The 13,984-nt window shown below is 37.0% G+C and overlaps 1 protein-coding gene across 2 annotated transcripts in view; it reads right to left on the bottom strand.

The window, feature by feature from the left end:
• The window catches only part of TOX (thymocyte selection associated high mobility group box), a 218,823-nt gene that overhangs the window by 79,479 nt on the left and 125,360 nt on the right, over positions 1-13,984 (bottom strand). For both annotated transcript variants that reach the window (XM_042809062.1, XM_042809063.1), the window contains exon 3: positions 9,041-9,283. In XM_042809062.1, coding sequence (XP_042664996.1) covers positions 9,041-9,283 — 243 coding nt within the window. The remainder of the gene's footprint in view (positions 1-9,040; positions 9,284-13,984) is intronic.

The following is a 13,984-nucleotide window of genomic DNA, read 5'->3' as shown; positions in this document are numbered from 1 at the left end:
ATATCCATATCAGCACTAAGCCTATTGCACTAAACACTTATTATGTTACTTCGTAAGAAAGAGGAGTACAGTACAGTTCACTAAACTGGGATCCCATACTTGAGTACTAGGGCATGTGTAGGAAACAGAAGCTTAGTTACCGAGTTAATCTCCGAAATTCTTTATGTGCGGATGAAGGTAATCTCAAAGTGTATTAGAAGGAAGTCCCATCTCTGCATAAAAGAAGAGTTGCATTCTCACAGGGCTTGATCCTACAAATCCTCCACGCTCAGGGTTTTGATTGTTTGTTTGTTTGCTAAAGGCCAAAGCATCTAATTTCAAACATCTTTTAAGTCAAGATGAATTTTGTAAGGATGAAGTGAAGGGACATGTACCTCATTATAGCAACTGGTAGGGAAGCGTAATTGCAAAGATTGGATATGAAATAGCCTCCTCCTGTCATCCATTAGGTATGCCATATCTCAGTGTAGCAACTAGGCTACTTCCCTCATTAACTTAAATAGCAGAGGTAACTATTGTTAAAGTTACTAAATATTAGGCGCTGCAGTATCATTCATACTCTAGAGTTTTGGTAAAAATCTATGATGCAACCACATGCAGTACACTGCATAAATCTGTTGTATCTACTTCAATAATTTGGCACTAGTTTCAGTTCCTTCTTAACATACAGCGCACAGAAAATCAATTAAGAGCGTTCATTTTCATATCTCTATTGCCCAATTCATAAAGTTATAAATGCTGTTCAAAGCAGGTGTGTGAGTGAGGATACATAGATGAGATCCTAAGTACTGAAGTACAGGATTATTCCAGCAGTGGAGGTTAAAGGTTTACATGCTTTCCCTAGAGAATCTCAGCATGAGAAAGGGCATTTATATAGTGTATCTGTACAGATTTTTTGTCAGTGAAGGGGAAAAGAAACAGACAAACATCAAGCTAAAATGAACCTTTGTGTTACTGAAGGAACCTGGGGAAGAGTAGAAATCCTTACATTTCACAGTTGCCTTGAGAAAGAACAAGGGATAAAAATAAGAAATGTTATTTTTTACATTTTGTTTTCTCCAGATCTCAAAACACTGCCAAGGTAGAAACTTTTCTTCCTGCAGAGTTATACTTGCTGCTCAAAAAATCACAACAAAGTTGATGGAGAACAGAAACAAGGACATTTAAAGTATTGTGAAAATAATAAAACAGTTGAAAAACAGTGTGAACTATTAGCCAGACCTTTTAAATTCTTTCAAGTCAGAAAAAATCAAGAAAATCAAGAGTGCAGTTTTTTTTCCAAAGTAAGTTAAATTAAATTAAGTTTTTCTAAATATCTATGACTATACAAATTCACTCTCCGTTCCAGGAAGTAAAACCAGCATGAAGCTCTGGGCTGCTGCTGTCTCAGACTTTAGCACGTGCAAACTTTCAGCATGCAAATGGCAGACTTAGTTAAAACCCTGCAAGCCATATTGGAGTTCTGTCCACAAAATATATCTTTCTGCTCCCTGAGCAAGATAACAAGATGGGATGAGCTGATAAATGCAGTGCAAATCCATGGCAGGGGTTCAGTCTTCTCAGTTCCTTCAGAGATTCATGTGATGCAAATACATCTGTTTAAATAATGAAAACGAGTGGAAAGACATGCCATTCCACCTGATGCACAAAACTCTCCTTTTTCTCTGCGCTGCGGGCTTCTCCTTCCTTTTTGTCCTCACAAAAGCACCTTCACAGTTTTTGAGAAAGACTTTTCATTTCTATTCCATCTACAGGATCACTAACAATTTTTTTTTTTTTTTTTTTTGCCAAAGACTGAGTCTTCAGAAGCATTTCATTATCTTGCTGCTCTCGACAACTACATGCAATGTTAAAAGCAGCAGATAAAAGTCAACAATCTCTCCTGCTGAAACCCCTGAATTTCTGACATTTTCTGAGAGTTAAGTTTTCTCTATTTGCATACTCTATTATCTGTTTTGTTTGACACTGGCAGCTACGATGCTGCTTATGCATTAATCACTCCTGTGAGCCCTTCATAAGTGAGATGCTGTATCATATACCATCCTTCTGTATCATATACCAGCTTTCTGTACTCGCCACATTCCGTGTGTTTTAGCCTGTGTCCATGTCAGGGGATCTGATTAAAAAACAATTAATACTTCTACAAGGTTATTGCTTTGCAATTGCATGTAGCAAATAAAGTTCTACTTAGACAATGGGTAACTGTTTTGAAAGTAGTTTACCAAAGTGTTTTCTATAGATGGCAGTTTTCAAAAATAAAGTATGTCACCTTGTTATTTCTTCTTGAAATTACACTAAATTTGCTTTCTTACCTAGTTTGTGAAATATACGAGCTACCCTGAGTTTCAACAACCACACTCAAACAAGCACAATGTTTAAATCAACAGCTCCACTGGCAATTTTAAAGATGAGACCTGGAAGTATATCCCCCAGAAACAAGTTCTGGTCATCTGTGTATATTTTTCTTGCAGCAATGGGCAAATGTTTACCTGCTTTATCTTTAATGTAAATTCCTACTAGTTACAAACAGAAACAAGTTTTTCCAGATGCTTTAAGATCAGAAAAAAAAGCTAAGCTCATGAAAAACACTAACCACAAAAATTTTCACAGCAATTCTAGTACTAGCTTCAAGGCGGGGTCCATCAGTAGCCTGCAACCACAGGGTGCTGATTTTCATTGGGAGGGGACAACTGCAGAGGTGTTACCAGTTGAGGCGCTACCAGTGACATCACTTCCACCATAGCATAATGTTCATTGTCCCCAGGGGACAAGAGGACTCACAGGAAGGTCCTGGTCCCTTGGCTGCAGCTGGAAGGTCATCAGACCAGTCCCAGCTACAGCAGGTCTGTTTAAAAGATGCCCTGTCTTGATTTTATACTCAGAAAACTCACCGCCTTCGCAGCATATTAAATAAATGGTAAATCTCTGTTACTGTAAAAAATTCATGTTTTGTTTCCAGTCCGATTTTAAACAGCTGTAATTGATAGATATTGAAAGTTTTATGTCTTTTTTTTTTTTTTTTTACAGCACAGCAAAATCCTTCTACTTGTATATATGCAACATATAAAACCTTGATCAAGTTACATCTTAATCAGCTTCTCTGCATATATTCTCTGTTGCCTTTCTGATGACAAAACATACAGCAGACATCAAAAGTAAGGAATGATAAACATGATGTCCCAGAGTCCTGGATGGAATAAATCATCATAATTCCAGAGAAGACAATAAAGACATGCCAACTGACATCAGCTGAAGATTTGGCTGTGTATCCTTACGGTTAGGCTGCTTGACAAAACATGCACTAACTGTTGTAACCTTTTGTCACATAAAGCTTATTTCAGTGAGATAACTCAACTTCTAAATTAAGGTGGGGTTTTTTTTGTTTTTGTTTTAAGAAAAATATCTTACAAGAATAAAGAAATGGCTTAATAAGAGGAAAAGAATATTTCTACACATGATATTCTATGACCTTAGCTTTATAATTTGGTGGTTCTGATGGCAATAATTCACTGCAGTAAAATTTGGGGTAGCAGCAGGTCTGCGTAGCATAACAGTAAATTTTAATGTAAACTCAAGACCAGAGCCTGATAATGAGACACAAATGTGAAGTATTCACCAGAGACTAAAAGTATCTTCTACCACTACCATGCAGTACAAGCTAGAAAAAGTACCCAACTGTGATGCAAATCTCAATGCTTAGGTTAGAAGGGACAAATATTTTGTGTTATTATCAAAATTATTCATTTTGTTCATCAGCACTAAATTTCTGTTTGACTCGGCAGTTTGCATTAACGCCTAAAGGTGACAGAAAAATCAACCACAGAGGTCAGCCTCAAGATGAGTCATGAACACTGGATTTAAACTAATATTTATGAAGCTCTTAAATACATCCCAGCTATAATAACAGCAATCTCCTGTATTGGATTTCTTAGCAACTGTACTGTGAATAAGAAACACCAGTCATTCCACCTGAGATGAGAAATGAAAAAAAAAAAAAGCAGCTGCTTTCTTTTCTTCAATGTTACATAGTGGCACATTTTGTTTAAGATATTATTCTCTCATGACTTGCACACCTACAAAATATAATTCATAATAAATAATAGTCTAATTGTATAGTGTATTGTCCAGGCTTTGATGAATTGGGGCATAATGTTAAATAATTATTCATTGCCTTTATTCTTCTGTCACAGTGTGGAAAAAAAAACCTTTTTATTGCTTTTATTTTAATATTAGGACATGGGCCTTTGTGACACGCATTTTATTTCAAACTAAAACGTTTATTATTCCACATCAGAACAATTGTACCTGATATCACATACTCTTCAGTGCCCTGGAAGATCTTTAACTCTAGTCCACTGTTACATATTTTATGCATTACATGAAATAAGATACCTCAAGATTTTGAAAATATTTATTTTTAAAACAGCAATGAAATTGTCTGTAATCACATTTTCTGCTCTGCTTTGAAAGCAGCATTATTCAATATGCCAGTGGTCTTTTTCGTAAGAGCAACATATTAGAAATTCATGCTGCTCTAATATATCTGAATTCATTGATGTACTGCACTCCCTATAGACCTAAAGAAACATTTCTGCTTCAGTTTCATATGTCCTGCACATTACCTACTGATGTGGTGGTTGTCAAAACAGTTGTACAGTAGTCTTTGAATTCAAAGAGTACCTTGACTGTATACTAAAAATGACAATAAACCTAAGTATATACATTATGCTGGCGTTTGTTGCCAGCACAAGTAGAGCATTTGGGAAATAAATCCCCTGATTTGATTGCCTTTTAACATCTTTTCCACTTTAAAGTTCAAACCGAGAAATTTGAAGCATTCCAAGAAATTGAAGTCTCTTTTATTTCTTTCTTGCAAATGTTCTATAGTATACCATCATGAGTAACATTGTCAAAAAGATCAGAACAGGGATGAACTGTAAGCATTCCAAAAATAGCTTCTCTTTCTGTATATGAAAACAAGTGTGATTTTAACCCTGGTTTCTTGAGGAAAAAGCAACCATTTATAGTATATACTAAAGCTGAAATGACTGTAATTTTGTTGATAGAAAGGACACACAGCAAAACTCATTCTATACAACACATCCAGAAGCACATTTACAGATAAATGCCCATTTTCACAAGATGGTGTGTATATACATGCATTTATTTGCAAATGCTGGAAGAGCGTTTCTTGTAGTTCTTGGAATATTTTAGGAAAATTAATGCAGAGAAGTGCTGGCTGGTCAAGGCCTAAGTGAAACTGAACCAAACCTACATTCAATTACAGTACATTGGAAAGAGATTGTTATTCTATTGTATAAAAACAAACATGCCTACAGAGCACCAAGACATTTTCATTAAACAGCGATAGCTGTATCTGACCGAATCCAATTAAGAAGCAGGAATACAAGCCATGTCCATTTGGAAGAAGGACCTTAGAGAGCTGCCATGCTTGGACCACTATCCTGGAGCTGGACTATGCTGCCATACTCATATTCTGCATGAATTCTGTGGATTTCTCAATCCCAATATCCAATGCAAATGTAAATATAATGAGCACCTGAATAAATCTGTGATGGTAGGATATAAATGAGTGTGTGTGTTGTGTGTGTATGCATGTGTATGCCAGTATGTCACCTAAGTGGAAAGAAAGTGAATAAATAAATATAGAAGCCAACATACAAACTGACAGCAGAACACCGAAAAAGGGAAATGCTAGTGATTTATTTTTTCAAGTATTGGGAGTACGACAGGAACTTCAATCAATCTAAAAAGCTTCTAAGGAGGTTAATTCCAAATTTAAGTGCCAGACAGTAAATGGTAACAGGAAATTTCCATCTTCCAGCATTGTGAAATTTTTCATAGAGAATTCCCACAGTGTAAAAAAACTGTAAGAAGCTGATTCCTAATAAGAATTTATGAAGCCAGGAGTGGGTTCTTATTGTGTGCATTTAAGCACTTCCACAGAGAAGAATGCTTACAGAACTTGGGGGCAAATCCTGCAATCCTTATTCAAAGAGATTTCACTTGAAGCTTGGAGGGAGTGCTGTACACTATGAAACCACAGGAGTTTTGAAGGATTTTTAGGAAGGCTAAATCCTCAATTTCAATCTGACCAAAATAATAGAAATACTCATCTGAAAACACCTGGTAGTTGAGATGAAAGAAAAATACCACCGTGTACAAAATGCTTTACTACTTTGCTTTTCAGCTCAATGTGCTTCCTTTCACTGATTTAGCTAGCATTGATTAACACTTTATCTATAAAAACAGCAATTGAAAACCACTCATTGATTCTAATGCTGACAAAAAGTTAGGCATCGTTGCTACAATACCAACAAGGTTTAAAAACTTGCTACAAAAGAAAGATGTCGAAACTAAAAAAATAATCTTCGATCAGATGCACATTGCACAGCAGCTGAATTTGTCCCATTACAAGTAAAATTTGCTGAAGATGTGAAATTAATTAGGGAGAGAGAACAGGTTAATTTCTAAGAATAATTTTTTTCTAAAAATACTTACTAGTGCCCTGAAAAATGAAGCGAGAGACACAGTTTCCAAATACTCTATGTGATAGCTGATATACTAGAAATAATACTGAACAAGGGTTTAGGCAGATTGGAGAAACTTATACATTATATTCTATGCAGGGCAATAAAAAAGTGATTTAGGCAAATAGTTGTTAAATGGACCAGAGTTTGATCGGATAGTAAAAAGGAAACTTAGATATAATAGCAAGAAAAAAGAGGCATACTGGAGAAGAAAAGTTGTAAAGATTCTGGATTATAAAGAAGAGCTTCAATACTATGTAAAGAATGCTAAATCTGCAAAATCCTGTTTTTCTTCATCAATGGAAGGCCAAAATCACAATGGAACCATTCAATTCACCAAAGAAGGCACTGAATTCACTAAAGAATCAAATTATCTCTCTCAACTTAATTCTCTTGTTACCAAATTCAAATCTGAGGAACCATACTGCACAACAGTATTTGAGCTGTACAGAATTGTGGTGCTAACAACCTACCAGTAGAACTAATGTGAGATGTAGCTTAATCCCCTTGACAGGCAAGACAGCTTGAGCTAAAACTATCACTAGTTAAGAGGCCCTCTTGCATGTGAAGGGCAAGCAAGTTAAGGATAACAATGGAGTTAGCCCATGATACTTTAAAGATCATGCTTTATTTATTGAATGAATCCTGAGAAATGACTGTTTAAATTTAATGCATATGAGTTCTGATTTTCATTTTTTTCTGATCTACTCTAAGTCCCAATAGCAAAATTGTCTAGCTATATTATTCAGGTCTTTTTTGCATTTGCCCTAAATGCAATAATTCTCTGTGATGTTCAGCAAACTCTCAAGGCCCTTTGTTCAGAGCCTGTTGCAAGAGGTTAATGAAGAACATCAGAGCTTAAAGGAATGCAGTTTTGAGTCATAACCATGGCCCAGAAGAGGTCAATCCAATGAAATACTGATTATCTCGCTGGAGTGCTGTGAGTTTTCTTACTTTCATAGGTCCATTCATAGCATCCTGAGCATCTCACAGAAGATCTAGTTCATATTCTTTGACATATGCTTCGTAGAAATGCAAGTAAAATTAAAAACATTTCCAGAAAGCATATTTATATTTCTGTATGAAGGTCTTTCCTCCCATCCTCACACCTCTCATTACTGAACATAACCTTGGGGTCAGAGTTTGACCTCAAAAATGAAGTATACAACACCCTTGTAAATCAATAGCATCTAAGCAGCACATAAAAAGCCAAGACTAGACCTCCTGCAGGACAGCTTGTTGGACATTCCCAGAGCGAATTCAGTTGCAACCACAGCATCTTTATTTTAATTAAGTCAGTGAGGCCCTGTGACAAGGCAGATTTTCATTGCAAACTGTTTTCCTTCCAGCTTACAATCTCAGTTCTTTGTCCAACCTGGCTTTCCCCCAGCCCCTGCCTCTGAGGCTGTTTGCTTCCAGGACTAATGGGGAACTGAGCTCAGATCTCTCAGCCCCTAAACCTCCACGTACTGCTCCAGTGCTGCTTTATTATTTTATTTTAGTCAATACAGTGAAGCACTAGTGAGATGGAAGCCTAAAGCGCCTCAGTCCCTAAGCACAAAGCTTCCCAGCTGGGACACAGCTCACTAAATCTCTCATTGTCCTGGTGAGAAGCCCAGATAATAGGGGTAGGAAGAGCAGATCCTTAACTTCATCTGTCTGGATTTGCAGTTCCATTTAGAAGAGTGCCTGGAGTCAAGTGAGTCCCACACACCAGGTCCCATTCTCTACCAGTGGATTTTTTACTCTTTGGTTTAGAATTTGGTGCCAGCATCAAATAATGACCTCTGTAAAAAGGTCTTGTAGGGAGCTGGTATGCAGGAAGTATACCGATTATTTGTAGAGCCCATTTGAAAATGTAACATGTAAAATAGCTCTGCAGTTGTTGCAAGCAATTTAGCATTCAAAGAAGTGATTTATAATATAAGGCTTCCCAAGACAACAACCATAATGACTATCTGACAGATTTTATAAGCAAATTGTCCAGTCATTTCAATTGGATTCTGTCTGGATAAGGACTGGAAACTGTAAAAAGGCTATAAGATTTGGCCTGGAATCAGAAATAACATTTGCTGTTTTCCAAACGTGTGGTAAACAAGAAAGGAGATATTCAATTTTTTGTACATCTTTCAGTACATGCTAATTAGAATGGAAAGAGCTTCGTAAGAAAAAAACACAGAACAACAACCATCTGGATCCAAATCCTGCTCCAATGAAGTCAAAACCCTGGGCCTGCTTTTGTCATTATTTAAACCTGAGTAACGTAGGACTAATACTACTCCAGGCAGTGGCTATCATCCTGGCTTTGAGGAATTCACCTGTAAAACCTCCACTGCCTCCACTGGGAGGAGCATTTCACAGTATGATGTAAAACTGAGGTCAGGTCAGCTGCTCTATGGCTTCAATGGTGTAGGAGCCAGCTGTGGGTCTGTATGTACACATTTTCACAACTTAAAGTAGTACAAAAGGGGACGATTGAAAATACTTACCACAGAGAGCGAATTGGAAAGCAGTGTCCCGTCTTGGCCAAGCATGTTGGAAACTGTAATTTCAGGTAAATCCATGTTTTGTGGGTGGAATGGAAGGAGGCCATTATGGTTCATTGGATGACACAGAGAGTGATATCCAGACTCTATTTCATTCAAGTGCACCAGTGAATGGTCAGGCAATGACGGAGGAGTGATTGGAGGTATGTTAAAATCTTCACTTTCAAGACTTGGGCCAGGAAAAGACTGAAAAACAAATAAAGAAATTGTGATGAAAATCAACGAATACCGAATAATAATAATAACAGAAGTAACACAAAACAAACAAAAAGTGTCCAAGCCACACATCACTAAGCTGAAATTTCAATTTTACAAAGAGAACATTTTAAACGCCTACATATTATAATAGTGGAGTTTCAGTATTATGTATGGAAAAAAAATTACCTCTAAGGCATAAGACTCCCACAGATATTTTCACAGCTTCCATTTAGAAAGACTTTTTCTTTTTTAAAAGAAGTTGAATTCAATCAGATTTCAAGGGTCCTATTAAAATTTTCTAAGAGTGATCATATAGATGAATACCTTTTTCATGGGGACTGTGGTAAAAGGAATGCAATTTTTAAAATTAACATTGGCTCAAAATGGTTCACCAGACTCCCTGACACTCAGATCATGAACTATCCAGTAAGGAAGAAAAATATTGCTTTTAGGCTTACAAGACAACAAGGCATTTGTTCTGCTACAAAGAAAAACAAATAAATATAGAAACAGTACACACTTTGCATGAATTTTCTTTATGTTTATAAAAATAAATTTACAATGTCTCAAAAATACAGATTTTTCTTTTCTTAATCTATAATATCAAACATAGATACATCTTGTCAGCCATATAAATTAGTTTTTCCATAAATCAACTGTTTAGATTTTTGTTGTCCACTGCCATTAAGTCACAGAATCATAGAATCACAGAATTGCCCAGATCGGAAAAGACCTTAAAAATCATCAAGTCCAATTGCAACCTAACCATAGTACCCTAACTCTAACAACCCTCTGCTAAATCATGTCCCTGAGCACCACATCCAAACGGTTTTTAAACACATCCAGGGACGGTGGCTCAACCAATTCCCTATGGAGCCTATTCACCCTTTCTGTAAAGAAGTATTTCCTGATATCCAACCTAAACTTACCCTGGCACAACTCCAGGCCATTTTCCCTTGTCCTGTGATCTGTCACCAGTGAGAAGAGACCAACCACGTGCTCACTGTAAGCACCTTTCAGATACTGGAGCAATAAGCTCCCCTCAGCCTCCTTTTCCCCAGGCTAAACAGCTCCTTCATTTACTCCTCATAGGGCATATTCTCCAAGCCCTTCACCAGCCTTGTTGCCCTTCTTTAGACCTTTTAAGTGCTTTTGACCCATTGAGTGCTCCAGCACCTCAGTGTCCTTTCTGTACTGAGGTGCCCAAAACTGAACACAGTACTCGAGGGTGAGGCCTCACCAGTGCCGAGTACAGGGGCAGGATGACTTCCCCAGTCCTGCTCAACTCACCATTCCTGACACAAGCCAGGATGCCATTGGCCTTCTTGGCCACCTGAGCACACTGCTCGTTCATCTTCAGCTGACTGTACATCAATACACCCTTTCCATCAGGCAGCTTTCCAGCCACTCCTCCTCAAAGCCTGTAAGGTTGCCTGGGGTTGTTGTGACCAAAATGCAGGACCTGACATTTGGCTCTATTGAAACTCACACAGTTAACCTTGGCCCATAGATCCAGTCTATCCAGATCCCTCTGTAATGCCTTTCTCTCCTCTGGAAGATCAGCACTCCCTCCCAACTTGGTGTCATCTGCAAACTTATTGAGGGTGCACTCAATCCCCTCATCAAGGTCATTAATAAAGATGTTAAACAAAAGAGGCCCCAGTACTGAGCCCTAGGGGACACCACTCATGACTGGCCACCAGCTGGTCATACAACTCAATTTGATCCAAGGAAAAGCCACAGACAAAGTCAGAGTAATGCACCAACGAGGATAATTGCTATTATTTATCTACATTCTTCATGCAGCAGGTAGGCTCAATTGGAGAATAGGGGTAGCTATGCCCTATCAACAGAGAGGTTTTCATTAGTTATCATAATAATACTGTCTTCCCCAATGTCTATGGTTACTCTTTTACATCCATGTATGAGCATGGATATAAAAGCTTTAGCAATCAACAATCAAGCGTGTTTCATGTTTTCAATGAGCTGATGAACAAAGAAGTTAGTCCAAAGCACATTGCCCGAGTTTTGGTTGCCTTGGCTGATTCCCAAAAAGGTTTACACTTCAGTTACTGATTATCTTAGTACAAAATAGAATAGAAATGATAGATCGCCTAGGAAAAAGTGAAACTCCAGAGAATGAAAACAACAGGACAGGCTCTGGCAGCAATATCATTACTTTGGTTCTGCCGATGTTTTATACATGCGTTTCTCAGGAGTTTGCTAACTCACTGTAATTTGCTCTTCTTAGTGGGAAGGTGTGAGTCTTTGTGCATAGGATGATCTACTATGAAAGGAAATATTCCTAAACCAAACATAAATAGTCTGGATGTATCTACACACCTAATATTGAAGGTGTTCAGCAAAACGGCTGTTTTATTTGTGCACCCTTCTTGCCTGGAAGAATGACAGTCCAGCTTTTGCTGTAATTAGACCTTGATTTGCTGTTTCAATTTTCTTTAATTAGTAACACAAAACATGGTGGAAGGAATTGCTCTGCATTTATGACATTAAATTCACTTATGGAAAAGGAAGTAAAATACCAGTGCCAAAATTCCACAACTCAAAGCGTGTCACGTGTTACTGTATATACCATGTGGACTGAATATTTTAAATACAAGGTTTCTCTGGGGTTATTAAAAAAAAAAGTTTTTGCTTGAGAACTAGTTAGCTTGTACTTGATCCCATTTCAGTGTTGATTACACTTAAGGAGCCTTTTGAAAGTAGTATGAGTAGTGTAGGCAATAGTGACATGTCAAAATAATATATAATTTGTATGATATTAATCACTAACTGTAGTAAACATAATCCTATCATACCATGGTAATGCCTGAAAAAAAACCCAGCCAGTTATAGAGCACTAGTGCTTCTTGTACACATACTCCTAATTATTTTTTCTTTTAATTTTATTCAATAAGAAAACACAAACTATTTGTCAACTTCAATCAAACTGGGCAGAATGCAAGTACAGCTCATATGCATTAACAATAATTGTGGCCTACAGAATTAGCTTTTCCTAGAGCATGGGGAGAAGGATTATGGCCTTTCTACACTCTCATCCAGGCTTCTTGTTTTTGTGGTTAGCTATAGTACCAGCACAATTTTCTGCACTCAGAAAGATACAGAACAGCTGCATTTCATTCTAGTGGTCACAAAAGAGCAAGCTTTCCTTTTCACTTTTGAATCAAAAAGAATAGCTTTATTTACTTTACCACAGAGTTGCCAGGAACTTTGCCAATGGTTGTGCTTTCATTTCATGACTGTGGCAGTCGTTTTTCTCAGCTCTTCAGTTTAGGGGAACTTCCCAAATCTTTATTACATTAAATAGAGGAAGTCCTCTGCAAAGTAACACCATCAGCCCCACTGCAAAGCGCTAAAGGAATAAAGGCTTTAATTTTACTTCATATTAAAGAAAATTTTCATTACATCTGAATTTATTACAAGCAGATGTCAGTGTATTTCAGATGGGAGCTACACAGTGGATGCTTCAGAACTAAACATCCTTTAATTTGGGCTATTTACAGAATTGAAAATATCAGTAAACCATCTGAATTCGTGATGTCTTCTCAAACCTAAAGGACAATATTCTGTGGTTTTGGTTAAATATCTGTGACATTTCTGCCTCAAATGATGGAAACTTCATAGAACAAGTGATCTTTGAGATAACCACTCTGAGATGAAGAGACCTAATTACCTATACCATCTTAGCCTATAACTTTATGAGATAAGCTTGCCATAATAAAATGATGTGAATGCTTAACTCTGAGTCACCATCCTACCAAGTCCAAGCTTTTGCTCCTAATTTTTTGCTCTTGGTCTGCTTCAATTTATCTTTGGCCACTTAGCTTGGCCAAATTCAGCAACAAGACAGAGAAAAGGATCAAAACTGGGGATGTAGACAAATCTCAAGGACTATGTGTTCTGTAATGCTAATATCACAAACAAAATCTTGTGTTTATATTTTTTAGGAAGCCAGATAGTCATTATCAGAATAATAAGGAAAATGCTTGTATAATCTGACTGCATAAGAACTGAGGAAATAAGGAGAAAAAAGGAAATAAAAATAAAGACTTTCTGCTTAAATAACCTACACTGATGACTGCATATTTGCCAGAAAAATGTATGTTCCAAAGAAATTAAAAAAAAATAATAATTAAAAAGCCGTTAGAGAAGGGAAACCAAGGATACCATAAACAGGCTGACCACAAGAGGCAGCAAGCATTCAAATATCCAATATAATTCTGTTTAGCAAAAGCAAAATCATTACTATATGACAACACAGCAGATAACATAAATTAAGAAAGTCTAATCTGCGTGCTCAGTGATTGTGTCAGTCACTGAACATGCACGCAACAGATCCTGGTATTAGCAACAGTTCTTTAAAAAACTGAAATCCTCCTATAGATATTTTATTTAAATGAAATGAGTGGTACTGCCAACTATGTAGAGCGTGTCTTAATTTTTCATTTGCACCAAGGCTTCTGCATCTGAACTGTGGAAAGATGCCAGTTTTTAAAAGATAGATGCTTCAGGCTGTCTCCTCTTTTATTATTGAACACATTGTTACATAACTGAAATAGTTATGAATTGAGAGTAATGTAAAAACAATGAGCTCATTAGAAGAGGAAAAACTGCAATGTACCTTATGCACATTTGAAAGTTGGAATAATATATTTGAGGGCAGACATT

This window comes from Centrocercus urophasianus, unplaced genomic scaffold (genome assembly GCF_019232065.1).
Source record: "Centrocercus urophasianus isolate 14NV4802_14NV808 unplaced genomic scaffold, USGS_Curo_1.0 seq_11, whole genome shotgun sequence".
In the NCBI taxonomy this organism is placed as follows: domain Eukaryota; kingdom Metazoa; phylum Chordata; class Aves; order Galliformes; family Phasianidae; genus Centrocercus; species Centrocercus urophasianus.
The sequence above is the reverse complement of the archived record's forward strand: the minus strand, read 5'-3'. Positions and strand labels throughout refer to the sequence as shown.